Source organism: Microtus ochrogaster, chromosome 7, assembly GCF_000317375.1.
Source record: "Microtus ochrogaster isolate Prairie Vole_2 chromosome 7, MicOch1.0, whole genome shotgun sequence".
In the NCBI taxonomy this organism is placed as follows: Eukaryota; Metazoa; Chordata; class Mammalia; order Rodentia; family Cricetidae; genus Microtus; species Microtus ochrogaster.
In genome coordinates, this window is record NC_022014.1 from 82,801,569 (window position 1) to 82,816,826 (window position 15,258).

The 15,258-nt window shown below is 48.5% G+C and overlaps 1 protein-coding gene across 2 annotated transcripts in view; it reads left to right on the top strand.

The window, feature by feature from the left end:
* The window catches only part of Rptor (regulatory associated protein of MTOR complex 1), a 304,700-nt gene that overhangs the window by 57,175 nt on the left and 232,267 nt on the right, over positions 1 to 15,258 (top strand). For both annotated transcript variants that reach the window (XM_005350837.2, XM_013347620.2), the window contains exon 2: positions 6,484 to 6,586. In XM_005350837.2, the coding sequence (XP_005350894.1) occupies positions 6,484 to 6,586 (103 nt within the window). The remainder of the gene's footprint in view (positions 1 to 6,483; positions 6,587 to 15,258) is intronic.

Here is a 15,258-nt window from a genome sequence, read left to right on the forward strand (position 1 = left end):
ACGCTCCAGATCCTAATGAAGACTCCTGGGAGTGGGTGGTTCTGTCCTCAGACAGGTGGGTGAACAGTGTTTTGTGACACCGGTGTTGACTTCAGGCTGGCTTTTGGTGTCTATTCACACCCTCAGCTGCTGAGGCAGGAGCTTCACTCATTGCAGACCCAGACCTCACAGGTCAGGAGCGTCACTCACGCGTTTCTTACCTGCACGATGGTCAGTCAACTAGAGTTAGGCGTGGTAGCCTGTGAAGTTCCAGTCAAGCTGGCGGAGCAGCTGGTCACCCGCACCTTCACGCAGTGGATGGCTTTGCCAGTCAGCTAAGAAGTAAAACCTCAGCAAAGCCCTTGAAATACTGTCTTTGAACGGTAGCAGACATCAGTATGCTCCAGATACCACGGTGATGCTCCCTTGTGCACACAGGTTTTGGGGGCTAGCTAGTCTGCGGGTGAAGTCATCTACTCAGTGGAGAGCTCTTAAATAGACGCTGTCATGAGATATGGTGTAGGGTTCCAAATTTCTGAAATTTGAGAAATTCTGAGTTTCAGAACATAGCCAGCGCCAGGAGACTGTAAAGGAAACCAAGTTTAATAACCACAGCTCCCCATTTTCCAAACCTAGAATGAAAGTTTCCCTAACTTTTGACTGGGACCTAATCCCAGGGGTGACTTCCAGGTTGGCCCAGAAGAGACAGGTCGTGAGGCCTTTGGGATCCTGGCACGAGAGCTGCGTCTGTAGCGAGTACACTGTGCTTCCTCTGACTTGTTCTGGACAGACTGAAATGGACGGCTGGGCTGAAGGTTACAGACTGGGAGGAACCTCTGAGAATCTTACACAGTTCCCAACCTCCCTCCCTCCCTCTTTTTGATTTTTTTTGAGACAGTGTCTCTCTATAGTCCTGGACCTTGCTCTGTAGACCACGCTGCCTTGGAACCCAAAGAGATCCTTCTGCCTCTGCCTCCAGAGTCAGGGACTAAAGGTGTGCACCACTACACCTGATTTATACAGTTTCTTGAAATGATACTCTTTTTGTTTTTTTTGAGGTACAGTCTCCTGTAGTCTAGGCTCTTCTGGAATTCACTACATAGCCCAGGCTCGCCTTGAACTCATGGCTTTCCTCCTGCCTCAGCATCCCAAGTGCTGAGATTGAAGATCTGAGCCAGCTGGCCTGGATTTCAAAGTAACATTCTTTTCAAATTCAAAATTAAGCTCTGGAGACATAACTTTGCCATCTTATGTTATATTCCTTTCAGAAGAAGTATTTTAATATCCAAATGGCTATTTTATGCAATATTCTGCAGTTTTTGGTACATTAAATTTGATAGCCCTTAGAGGAAAACATTTCTGTAATTGTACTAATAATCATTAATCTAGAATTTTTGGAATAAGGTTTCCATATACATCAAATAAAATACTGAAAAGATATTTTAGGTATAGTTGAACTTAAGAGTCTATACAGTCTATGCCAAAATGTTTAAAATTTGCAGAATGAGATACACTTGATTGGATTAATAATATTTAGTGGTAATCTGTTCAGATTTGGAATCAATAGCTAGGCATTAGAGTAAAATCAATTTTTTCTAACTTATGTGTTAGCGTATTTGAGATTCTGTGTTATTTTTATAGAAAGCATACATCACGTGAGCAAGTACACTGATCCTAGTGCCCAGGCCAAGTCCTGCCGCTGCGTAGTTCTTGGGCAGGAGAGGGAAGCTGCCTCCAGAGTGTTGCAGTGAGTATAGGGTGCACCGTTGACAGTCGTGCTGGGCTGTGACCCAGGACTAAAGGAACACTGTGTTTTCATGAGTGTTTTTGTCTGAGGGACCCAAATCATTAAGACTCTCTGTGTGTGTGTGTGTGTGTGTGTGTGTGTGTGTGTGTGTGTGTGTGCGCTGAGTGTCTTCTCTATTGCCCTCCATCTTTTTTCTTTGAGATAGGGACTTCCCCAATATGGCTGTATTAGATGACCAGTGCGTAGAGATCCTCCTGTCTGCCTTCCCCAGGCTGGAGTTACAGGCACAAGCTTCAAACCTGCTGAACTTTGACCTCCGTGAGTGTGCAGTAAACATTTTACTAACTGAGCCATAGCCCAGCTCTGGAGGAACATTTCTCTTTTTGTAATTATTTACTGAGAACTATGATAAATAGTCAGATTGGGTGCTACATCGATGCTTTGGTTCCCTTCTCTGTTCTTGGTGTGGGAAAGAACCAGGTGTGTCTAACGTGGGACTGGCTGCCATGGGAGTTGCGAGGGCCCACCCTTTTACTCCTTCCTTCCCTGTGCCCTTTCAGGTGAGCGTAAGTTACAGTTGAGATGCCTGTTAGCATCACGTAATGAGCAGGTGCCATTGCTGATGACTCTGGCTGTAAGTCACTGAGCCAGCAGCAGCCGGGTAATCTCGTCACTTCCTCTTTGGATGCACAGGGCTGCAGGGTGAGGTGTTGGGAGAGCACACTGCTAGGGCAGTTGCAGCCGAGCTCGTCCCCACAGGAGCCACTCTTCAGGAGTGCCATAGATAAGGGGCTTTCCTTTGGACTTCACTGGGCAGCAGGAGGTTAGTTTAAGGGCATAACAAGAAACCGGTGGGTAGAGTTCAGCCATGGGAATCGGCCTGTGGCAGTTCCCTTAGTCCTCTGGTAATGTGTTCTCAGTGGCTGCCAGAAGCTCAGGACAACACAGAGCCCTTACCTAGACTGTGTTTTCTCATTTGTAAATGCCTGTTAGAGGTTGTTTGTAAAGGAGAGGAGGTACAGAAAGTGTACCGACAACAGCGCAGCAGAACAGCGAAGCAGTCCTGTCGCCCATGAGGGCTCTGTGAATGTGGGCCTCTCCTTCACAGTTCTCTCCCTCCTTGTGAATGTGTGAGTGTGCCATGCCACAAGTCTAGAGGTTAGCACTTGACAGAAGTGATTCTCTTCCTTCTCCATGTGGGCCCTGGGGATCAAACATAGGTCTTGGACTTGACAACAAGCACTTTCAGCAACTGAGTTACCCCACCAGCCTCAGCCTCGTCTGGAAGGAGGGACGCTCTGTGGCTTCCTTTGTCTTGTCTGATTGGCAGTTTGCTCTTCTGTGCTTGGGAACTGTCTGATAACACACAGGCATCGTCAGCTGACTTAATGGAGGATCTGCACCTCTGGTACAGGATGGAGAGTTCCTGGTGGAGTGCAGTCAGACCTTGTGGGCTGTTTATTTCTTATTTCCCATGTACTGCTGTCTGACTGTAGATGGTTTTGAGTAAGGGACGCCTGGAGCAGGGAATCAGTCTTGTAATATTAGAGAACCTGAACTGTAGGGATTGCTGCGTCTGTGGAGAAGGAGGGCTGTGATGACTGAGCAAAACCATGACTTGGGAGCCTGGTCCAAGGTCAGATTCCGTGCTTTACAGAAACCTCGTAGCTTCCATTGTTACAGCAGCGGAGGAGGCTTAGAGCTGTCTCCCTACGATGGCAGAGATGTTTTCAGGGAGCTTCTCCTTTTAGACAGCCTGTCCTCAGGCTGAGTCTGCAGTAAAGTAATTGATCAGCTCTGTGGGGTTATTGATGGTGGTCACTTACATATTGGAAGCTAACTAGAAAATGCAGGTATTTTTGCCCTTTGATTGATTTCACCTTTCCTCCTGACAGTGGGTAGAGAGCCTGTTTTCAGGTTTACAGCAAGATGATTCTGTACTGCTCTATGGAAAATGCTCTTGGAGGTGGGCGTGCCGGGAGAGAGGAAGGCTGGAACATTCTGTTCCCACAGACCTTTAGCATCTGTGCTGAACAAAGGACTGTTCTCTTGAAACACAGGCAGCCTCTAGAAGAGGGTGACTGCTGTCCTTTGTGCTGCTTTAGGAGTGTTATTTCACAACCCAGCAAGACTTAATACAGAGAGAGACAGGAGGCACAGTCCATGAGAGAGGATGAGGTCCAGGCAGTGTACTAGGGTGTTTGTACACTCACAGGAGAACCAGTAAGGAGCACGTGTAGTTACATGTTTAGTTCGTGAGAGAGGATGAGGTCCAGGCAGTGTACTAAGGTGTTTGCACACTCACAGGAGAACCAGTAAGGAGCATGTGTAGTTACATGTTTAGCAAACATGAGAAAATGGCCGGAAGCAGCTGTGGTGGGCAGTGGATCTGAGGAAGACAAGATGATCTGGATGGGATACAGGGCTTCCTGGGTAGGAGACTGCAAAGTCTCCTTCACTTTCTGTGTCGCTGACAGAGTCGACAGGAAATTTGGCCAGTGGGGAGATGCTGTGCCTGTCTGAGAGGGGAGTATGTGAAAAGGTTGCTTCTTATCGCGTTTGGCTGAAAAACTAGTGCAGTTTTATTGAAATCCCAGCATGATTTAAACAGTGACCAAGGGGCTGGAGAGATAGGTTAGTGAATGAAAAGCACCTGCTGCTCTTTCAGAGGACTCGGTTAACTCAGGTTAACCTACATAGCGGCTAATAACCACCTGCAACTCCAATTCTAGGGGCTCATGTACTACATACACATGTAGTACAGTACATACATGCAGATAAAACACCTATACATATAAAAATAAAAAAATTTAAATGACTAAGTGATTAGTTTGGAAAGCAGGTTTAAATAGCTTAAATAACATTTTTGAAGAAAACCTGGCCTTCAGTTATTATGTAAGGTGTGTTGGTTCATTTTTATGTCAACTTAAGTGGATTTAGAATTGCCATGGAAAGGCGCTCTGGGGTGTGTCTATGAAGATGTTTCCCAAAATGTTTAACTGAGGAGTGAAAACGCACCCTGAGTGTGGGTGGCACAATTCCCTGGGCTGGTTCCCCAGACTGAATAGAGAGAGAGAAAGGAAGCAAGGCATCAGAGTTCATTACTCTCTGCTTTCCGACTCTGGATGCCACATGACCAGCTGCTTCCTGCTTCTGCTGCCAGGATGGACTATACCCTCAAACTGTGAGCAAGAATAAACCATCCCTTTAACTTTGTCAGGCGTTTGTCATAGCAATAAGAAAATGCCTAACTCACAAGGCGAAGGTTAGGTGCGCCAGCATGGTCCCTGGCCAGTGGGTCACTTACCTGCTGGCAGTCCTGACGTGTGAGGTCGGGGAGAGGACTGGGCGGGACTGGGACAAGTGACTGGTGGTTGTGAGGGGGAGAATGCTCACCTTGTCTCATCTGTCGGAATACTATCCAGATGAACTACAAGTAGGATGTGGGACAGAATCAAAGGCTAGACTAAAGCACGTGCTTACTCACTCAGCGCTCCGTCTGGGCCGTCTGCTTCCTTTAGATGCAGTGCAGCGAGGGGTGCTCAGGGAGTCCCTGAGACCCAAGGACAAAGTTAGAGAGTGGGCAAGGATGGAGATGGCGTGTCCAAGGCAGAGAGGACCAAAGCTTTGAATACCTGGAGGTAGAGGATGTCAGGTAACAGAGGGCGTGGCTCTCTCCCATGCCACCCGGAAGCACAGCTTTGATGTGCAGCCTGCATCTAGGCAGGTTGTCCATGTGTACTTACACATACGTGCAGGGCATGACTGGAGCTCAGGGAGCATTGATGATGATTTGGAGTGAACACACTTGCAGACATTTCAACTCGGATGCAGCGTGCTGGTGCTTCTAAGGATGGTGAGGACTAGAAGGGCCGGTGCTCTGTTTGAATGCACTTCCTCCTCTCCCCGCCTACCCCAGCTTTATTTTTCCAAGATGGGGTCTCACTGTGCAGACCAGGCTCAAATTCTTAATCTTCCACACTGGGATTGGAGGTGTGTGCCACACTGTGCTTGCTGCAGGATCTTTATCTTAGGCTCCTGAGGTGTTTCTAGCACCTGTGAACAGTGATTGGCACACTGTGTGCGCTGGTGAAGGACATGGGTTAAGATTTGCTGGCTGGGTGGGGTTGCTTCTTAAAGTTGGAGCAGAGGGAAAGGAACAGGGGTGGGAGGAAGCATATCAGATGCTGTTGGTCTGCCAGAAAGCAGAAGGTACAAGGTGCTTGTATCCCAGCACTCAGAGTCAGAATCAGGTGGATCTCTGTGAATTTGAAGGCCAGCATGGTCTACATAGTGAGTTCCAGGACAGCCAGGACTATGTAGAGAGAGCTTGTCTCAAAAACAGACAAATAAAGCACTCAGACATCAATTACAGTAGAGAAAAACATAGTAAAGGAATGTAATGTGGATAATGTGAAGCTAGCTAAGAAAATCACCGGAATCTGAATGAACATGATAGTACGCGTATCCTGTACAGTGTTCTGCCCTCCGCACAGCAGGAGCACAGGTAAGAATAGTGTATGGAGCTCTTCAAGATGTGCTGTCGTCTGATCAGTTGATTCTGTGTCTGGAGATTCATTATAAGGAAGCTCCTGCATGCACCATTTTCAGCCCGTTGCCCAGGCCTCAGAGGTGGGCTAACCTGGGGCATGGAAGCAGTCCAAGGGTGGTGGAGGGGGCTGGTACCAGCAGGAGGCACTTGCTCTTTGGGCGTCTCTGGAGTTTGCATTGAAACAGTGTTTCTGTTGTGCTTCCAGATGAAGACGGTCAGTGTGGCCTTGGTCCTGTGCCTGAATGTGGGCGTGGATCCTCCAGACGTGGTGAAGACCACGCCTTGTGCACGGCTGGAGTGCTGGATTGGTAAGTGTCAGCCCCTCCCATGGGCACCTACCATGCAAACTGTTGATTTAGATACACTGACCTTTATTTTATAGTAGAGAAAAATTTCAAGGAAACCTAATAAAATATTAGGCTTCTATATTTTTCCCTTTAAAATTTGTTGGTGTATGGCTGTGCCTATACATGGTATAGAATGGTAGGTATACACACTTTTGAAATATTGAACAGCTCATATTTGTATGCAAATATATTTATAGAAAAGGTAAATTGATCTTTTTTTAAGCAAAGCATTATGCCATGTTTGATAGATGATAGTAGCCATATTCATGCTTCCAGTGTGCTAAGGATGGTTTACAGCAGTTCCCAGTTAATTAGCTCATTTAATCTCCATCTGAATCCCACGCTAAAACATTTTATTGCATTTACATGTGTGCACATGCGTATATGCATGCAACAGTGTAGATGTGGAGGTCAAAGTAAAACGTGGGAGTCAGTTCTCTCCTCTCACCCTGTGGGTCCTGGAAACGGAACCAGGCTGTCAGGCTTGGTGGCAAGTGCCTTTGTCTACCTGTGGAGCCATCTCACTAGCCCCTATCTGCTTTTGTTTGTTAGTTTGTTTTGTAACAAAATGCAAATGTTTAATTTTTCAAAACAACTACTAATGAAAATGAATTATAGACAGCCTTCAACATTTGTACATTGTCTTCATATAACTACAACGGTGCTTTCAAAAGACATCTTGTAAAAGATATTTCACAGCACCATGTCGTAAAAATAGGACAACATTAATATATCTGAAATATTAGTCTCACAATGCTGGTATTTGAAGCTGAGGAAAATGATACAAAAGAAGAGTTTGCCCTGGGTTGTCCTGTGAGTACATGGCGGAGTTGGGAACCTCTGTAAAATATGACTGTTCATTTTTTGTAAAACTGGGTGGTGGTGACACACATTTAATCCTAGCACAGGGCGGAGGCAGGTGGATCTAGTCTGGTCTGTATAGTTAAGTTCTAGGGCTGAGCAGCAGCCACCACCACTCTCTCCAGGAGCTTTTCACACCTCGGCTGCAGGTGTTGCCCTCCCAGCCTCTGTCAGCCCCATTCAGGGTTTTCATTTCTGGGACAGGTGTTGTTATGTAGTTCAGGCTGGCCTCAACCTCAAGATCTCTGCCTCTGAGTGCTGCATCACAGCTGGGCTAATCTGTTCAGAAGGACATACGCTTTTTCTAAACTGAGAGCTTCGTATTTGGCTTTTACTGAGAGATGGAGCTGGTCTGGGCTGTTGTGACTTGACTACATGGGATAAGAAGAAAGAATGTTAATGACTTGCTTCAGCTGATGCGCAGAATCCATGTTCCATTGATGCCCTGGGTGGGGGGAGTCTCAAGTTGCAGGCAGGGCAGTGAACACTTCCCTGGCTCAGTGAGTTGCTTGGGAACTCTTCAGGGTTAGATCCACAAGGAGTCTCTCCTGAGATGAGATCACAGTTTACCCCTTGTGGGGAGTAGCTTGGGGACTGCAGTCAGGTGAGGCCCGTCCTCTGCAGCACATCCTCTGGCTAGCTAGCACAGCCCTGACTGGGTCTCCCTTAGCAGCCCTGGCTCTGTTTTGACTCTGAGATCTGGCCGGAGGATTGCAGAATGCAGCCGCTGTACTCCGGCTGCAGTGCTCTGCAGGCCATGCTAGGTATGCTGCGTGGGCTTCAGTTATCCCTGGCCATCATTTGCCATGTTTGACCCTGAACTGATACTTGCTTGTTAGCACTGGGGCATCCTTTGTGTGCTCTGTTCCCCAGAAAAGGTGCTTGGGGAACCGTCCTGCCAGTGTGGCCAGCCAGTGCTTTAGGTTTCAGGCATGGCCAGGCAGGCAGCTGGGGAGAGGACGGTTAGTTTGCATAGGGAGGTGCTTCTGAAGTCTTCAGAGTAGGACTGACCTCCACCAGAAAGCTGGAAAGGCCTGTCTAGACTTAGGACTTGAGAGGCCATGTGCACACGACTGGAGGGAGGGAACAGAATTAGAACCCTGGGGGTGTGGAGAGGAAGGTGGGTGTCAGAACAGGGAAGGGCCCTGATCGTCAGGTTGGTTACAGTAGCCGGAAGAACACAGGTCTGTCAAGAGGTTATAGAGTTTGTAGGGCAGCTTGGCCAGTGAGGTAATGAGAGGCAGTGGAGGTGCTAGTCACAGTACCAGACTTCACTTGTACCATTCAAGCAGGTCACCAGTAAGACTGTGGGGAAGTGTCACTTAATGGCGTGGTGCCAGTTGCCATCCAGTGACTTTCAAATATGTGGCCTTGTAGAAGGCTACAAACTTGGCTTTTGTGTTTGGTCTCAGCATTTTGTGCTGTCGCTAGAAACCAACAGATTGTGTACTCATCAAGACCCTAGCTCCATTCATCCCAGCTTTACTCTGCCTGCTGAGCTGCTTTGAGCCTTGTCTCTTGTTGAGAGGAGCCAATGGTACCATCTCTCTCACAGCTCGGAGGGATTTACCAGGACCCTGGGCTCAGCTCCAGGCTGAGACTGGTGGCCCTTGGTGGGAGCTTACTTGACACGCCTCAACTCCAACCCCAGCATCCACACGCTATTTTAGTGTGTTTGTACTTCCAAAACAAAATACAGGAGAGTAGGCAATTAGTAAACATGGAGGTTTATGACTCACAATTCTGTAGAATTAAAACTCAGATCCGGGTGGTGGCAGATGGTGTGCCTGGTGTCTGGTTTCTGTCTCTGAGATGATGTCTTGGTTACTGTCCTCACTTGGTAGGACAGGGCAAAAGGGTCTAGCTCCCTGTTTGCAGCGCCCCCCCCCCTTTTTTTTTACAAGGTCTCCATTTCTGGCCTTAGGTACTCTGCCCTTGTGATTTAATCCCTTCCTGCATGCTCTACCTCTTGACACTGTCAAGCTTGGGTCCACGTTCCAACAGAGGAATTTTTACATTATAGTATCAAGTGGGCCTCTTCCTGTGCAGTACCCCCTGGCTTTTTAGCACAAGGTAACAAGTGCCTTTTGTGCCCACCTGTGTGGCTGAAGGAGGGGCATAACAAGTGTACCCCATTAGCTGTTTTGAGCCTGCTGACCTCTGGGATTGCTGTGCACTCAGGGCTGATGTCTAGCAGGCGTCAGGTAGTAGAATGCACGATGTTCTCATTCTGCTAACAAATTAGACCTTCATTGTGTCAGGTAGTTGTTGAGGCATAGCCCAGAGCTCTATTGGAAGCTGGGAGTGTGGCTTCCTACAGTGGCCTTGTAGGAAGGGGGGCTGAGCTGCCTGAGCTGGGCCTCAGAGAGGAGGGCTCTGGATGGAGCCTGAACACTGGCCCTGTGCTTGTCGTTGTTTTGGTTTGTTTGCTTGTTTTTCGTTTTGGTTTGTTTGTACCACCTGAGCACATGACGGAGTCAGGCCGGTCTCTGAGGAGAAAGTAAAAGACAGAGGCCTTTCTGTCACCTGTCCTCTGCAGATGGTAGGGCATGAGCTGCAAATGCCAAAGAGTGAAGGCTTCGCTGGCCGGTCCCCAGAAATTAAAAGCTCTTGGGGCCCTTGTTCTTCCCGCCCTTGTCCCCGTTCCTCTGCTTTAAAAATGCTGTTTGCCTTCTGGAAACAACTCCTGTCTCTTTTCAGAAAAGCAGGGAGAGGCCGTTTGGGTTTACAGCCGACATTAAATGCTATAGCAGTGATACTGAAAACGGTCCACTAAATGGTGTGCACCCTGTGCTTGTCTGACGGCAGGATGCAAAGCTGACTGCTGAATGGAAGCCAGTATGCTGGAACTGGGATGTGTGCCTGCAAGTGGGGAGTAGTTGGGTGCTAGTAGAGGTTTGTCAGAGTCATGGTGCTTCTGTTGACCCCAAAGAATTATTTGGGAGCACTTTGCCCCCGTTGCCCAGAGGCTGTAGATCAACTGAGACAATGCATCTATCTCAGTGCATCTGTCTGTTCTTGGCCCGGCTTTGTGGATTGCAGAGCACATGCACAGAGCCTGCTACCAACTGGGCAGACCAAACTGGAACCCTAGATCACAGCCCATCGCTGTGAGTATGGTGAAGGTCAGGTGGGCATTGTTCACCGCAGGACCGTGACCTACTTTGGGAAGGTCGAGCTTGGAGCTCCAGGTGAGGCTGGCAGTCGGGGTTAGCTGTGACCAGTGGCTCTTTGGGCTGTGGCATATCTCAAGAGGCAGCTGGAGCCTCTGCTTTTGGAGACTGATGGTTTAGAACACTGTGTTCTTTGTCTTGTTGTGCTGGTGTCTTGAGGTAGTGTCCCTGCTCCCCTTTGGGAGAGGACAGCAGAGCCACTTGTAGTCCCCCTCCCTCCTTCTCAGTGGACACAAACCTGGAGACTGTATTTTAAGCCATGGATCCCAGCCAAGCCCCCAAGTAGGCTGTAAAGTATTTCATCTGGTGTTGATCATAGCAGGATGTGATTTGTTCTGTAGGCACATGGGCTGTGAGGCTTTTAGGGAGGAAATGGGCAGCTGTGGGTGATAGTTTCTGCCCTAGGATCCTATCCACTCCGGGGCTGAGAGGTCCTACCACTAGCCAGTCCCTGGGGTGGACCTGCCCAGCTCTGCACAGCCTAGTGGCCAGGCTTTGCACTGAAACTCAGAGAGGAGACAGGCCCTGTACTGTGTTTGCCACTAATTATAAAATGGAGAGATGACATTATGATTAATAAGATACAATCTTCAAGAGCCATTCCTAATTTCAAAGTAGCCCTTTTGCTATTATGTATTTTCTCAATCAAAAATTAGTCATTCAAGGTTACACAACTAATTAATGGAGGAATCCTTGAAAGGCACTCTCTGGTTTACACTCCATCCAGGAGGCAGTACTCTACTAATAAGTCAATTAGCAAATGCTCAAGTGTCTGCTAACTACAAGGCACAGAGAACTACAAAGCTTCTTTGAGCTGTGAGCTTTGTGTTACGTCTGCTTTTGTATTTCTGTTGTGGCACTGTCTCCATGCAGGAGGCTCAGCGTGTCCTACATACAGGAGTCTGCACCTAATCCAAGTGCACACTCAGGTTCAGACGGCTTTCCCCAAACTCGCTGCACAAACCAGACCCAGAACATGGAACCAGAAGCCCAAGGGCAGCCACGTTCCAAGCCCCTAGCGCAGTTCTTGGCAGCATGTGTTCGTATTTGATACTCACCTGAGGGAGGGTGTCTGGAGCCCAGCAGTCTGCGGAGAGTCTTGCAGAGCCTTCCCAGAGTGCTGTGCTGTCAGGGATGACAGTGGTGGTCAGAGAATGTAGTTCTTTGGAAGGAAAGTCTAGCTGGGCTCCGCATCAAGGTGTGTGTGTGTGTGTAGGGGATAGTAAGTAAAGGGGAAGGAGAACAGAGATCTGCTGTTGCACTGTTGGTGTCATACAGGCCCTTGGGCCCCGTCACCAGAGAGTTTCAGCTATCCCGGGCTGGGAGGTGCCCAGCCACACTCCTTTCCATATCATGGTTAAGTGCTGTGAGATTCAGAGGGCTTATGCCGAGGATCTAAAGGGAAAACATTTAAATCCAAAAGCTTTACAGTGACGCCAGCTAGCATTTCCACCCCTCCCTCTAGTGCCCCTTTATCACTTTCTTCCCAAAATGAAGCCACACAGGCTTTGGGAGATAGGGTTTGCTAAGAGCAGATTACAGCTGTGAGCCTGCACCTGACGCTGGCCTGGTACTCGGCGTTAGCCTCTGCGGGCGATGTCACAGATTCTTCCTGTTCTCCTCACTGTTGGCTCTCTCTTCTACTCATTGCCATAATTTTAGGAGGAAATAAAACTAATTGACTGTAGGGATTTCTAGTAGATCAGAGGTGACACACTGTTGTGTGACAGCTTTTCCTGGAGAGATGCATGTGTGTGTGCAAACACACACACACACACACACACACACACACACACACACACACACACACGCACGCCTCTATTCATCCCTGATAAGGCACCCATGACAGACCAAAGTTAGATACCACCAAAGTCCAGCTTGGTGAATCAGTGAGTTTTATTGGGGTCACTTACAGGAGCAGAAATGACTCAAAGACAGCTGCATCTCCAAAGCCACCCCAGCACGAGTGACAGCTCACAACGCTGGGGACCTAGAGCACACTGGGCAGCTCAGCAGGTTGGAGAGCGTCCTCCAGGTGGACCAGGTGGACTGAGCAGCCTCTTCAAGCAGTCCTGCTGATCTCTCTGTTTCAGGCTGCTTGGCTGGTCTTTGCTTCTAGGAAGCTGGGCTGTCTCGGCTTTCTTGTATGTGTAGTTTTTGCTTTTTTAGTTAGTTTGTTTTTTAGACAGGGCTTCTCTGTGTAACCCTGGCTGTCTGGAAATCAGAGATCTGCCCACATCTCCACCTCTTGAGTGTGTATGAAAGGCATGTATGTGGTCATGCTCGGCTGTCTCAACTTTCTTAACGGCCTGGCCCTGAGAGGGACTTTGAGCACCTTGCTCTCAGGGGAGGAAGGGTCTCTTGAATCTGGTCAGTTTCAGGGCCTTAGAAGCTGTTTTGAGTTTTTACATTCTGTCTAAGGATATGCAATGTTTCAGTCTCAGAGAAACTGCTACACAGCACAGACTCACTTAGTTGGTCCCTCCCTGGCAATCAGCTGTGGAGGCCAGTAGGGAAAGAATGGGCAGTGGATAGGCTACCTGTGCTGCAGGCCCCTAATGCCTCTGTTCTGTACTGTGGGGGCCACTGGACTGAGGGGCGTCTGCAGCCTTAGTTGGGAAGAAGGTATGGGGTTGAAGTTCAAGAGAGGAGGCCCAGCCAGCTTCAGTCCTTCCTCCTCCTGGTAGACCAGACCTTAGGAGCTAGTGCCCCTTGACTTTCCTGCCCTCCCTGCGCTGTGGCTTATCAGAACCACATGCACTGATAAGATGAGCCCTATCTTAACCAGACAGACCTATCTTTCCGAAGAGGAAATGGCTTTTTTCTTACCCACAGGCCTCCACATTCATTGTTGCTGCTCAGTTAGTGTGGGCAGATGAACTTTGCTCTGTTCACCACAGACAGTGTGGCCTGATACTGGAAAGGTTTCTCCGTGTTAGTCCGCATAGGTGGCTTCTAACTGTAATCTGATTCAGGGCAGATGGTGGAGTTCCAGTCTAGCGTGTGCCAAGTCTTGGGTTTGCCCTGCAGCACCACGGGGACTGCGTGTGCTGACACGTCTGTAATCCTAGCACTGGGGAAGTGAAGGCAGGCCAGACATTCAAGATGGCTGTGAGCTACCTAACAAGTTTAGGACAGTGGAGGTCGAGACCCCACCGCATATCAGCATTTCTGATTCTCAGGAATATAGTCGGCCTTGTGGTTTATGGTTGGGATCCTTGAGGTTGTTTTCAGATTCTGGGATTGTCTGTCCATGGAGCTAAGAGACATGAAGACTGATGCCATGTCTTGTGGTGCTCAAACAGGTTTCCCATAGCTCTTCAAGGGACAGTAGCAAGAACAGCCCCTCACTTGGTTTCACTTAGTGCCAGGGTCCTTCAGGAGTTTCCAGAAATGGGAGGTCTAACACCCACGCTTGAGAAGTCCTCTGAAGATGTTGACATACTTGTGGGTAAAGTTCCCTTCCAGATACAGAACCTGTCACCAAGTTTTTTGATTAATCTTATTTAAAACAAAAAGTCTAACCTGAAGCATGCACACAGAGTCAAATAGTACTAAAGGTTCTGTTAGGAAAAGGCTGCTCCTGTTGGTTCTGTTCTTGACTGTGCTGTTCCCACAGTTGCAGGGCTCCCTGCTACTGTGCTGGAGTTTAGGATGAGCTTTTCTTGTTTTTTCTTATTGTAGTCAACTTCCCACCTGCTGTCAGTGTGACCCGGACCCCTCACCCCCACCCCATGCTGAGACCTGTCCTTGCTGATCTGTTGCTGTTTCAGGTGCCCCTTCCCATTCCCAACTGGCACCTCGGTTCCTAGACCTGTAGCTCAGAAGGCCTAGTTACACACATGCGCGCACGCACGCACGCACGCACGCGCTCACACACATGCGCACGCACACACATGCGCACGCACACACACACATGCAGACACACACACACGCACACACACACACACACGTACACACACGTACACCTTGCACGCCCTTCCCCCAGACTCACTTATTTTCTTCGTGGTTCACTTCCTAAGGGAAGGAACATGAAGCACACACTTTGTCCATGTTTACAAGGCCTCATTTGTTCCCCCAAACTCGAATATTAGATTGAACTCATTTTCGTGTGGAATTTTGGAGACATTGGTCTATTTTGTCTGGATTTTTCAATGTTGTGGGGGAGCCCAGAGCTTTGTTGATCCTGGCAGGCTGTGACTGGGTTTCTCTTCTGGGTGTCCTTTGTCTTTGTCTTAGCCATGTGGTTAGTGTGTGTTTGTGTGGGGCTTTCCTGGATTTATGCTGTTTGTGTCTCACGGAGCTCTTTGAATCTGTGTTTGTCTTTGATAAATTTGGGGAGATTTTCGTCATTATGCCTTTCAGTCTGGGCATGACAAGATCAGGATGATGCCAGCCCTTTGTTGTCACCACAGGTTCACGTGGCCTTTCCTGGAATTCATTCATCCTCTACAAAGGCAATTCTGCATGCTTCTTCCAAGATTTTATAGTTGGTGGCCAAGAAAAGTGAAACAGGGCTGGAGAGATGGCTCAGAGGTTAAGAGCACTGGCTGGTCTTGCAGAGGTCCTGAGTTCAATTCCCAGCAACCACATGGTGGC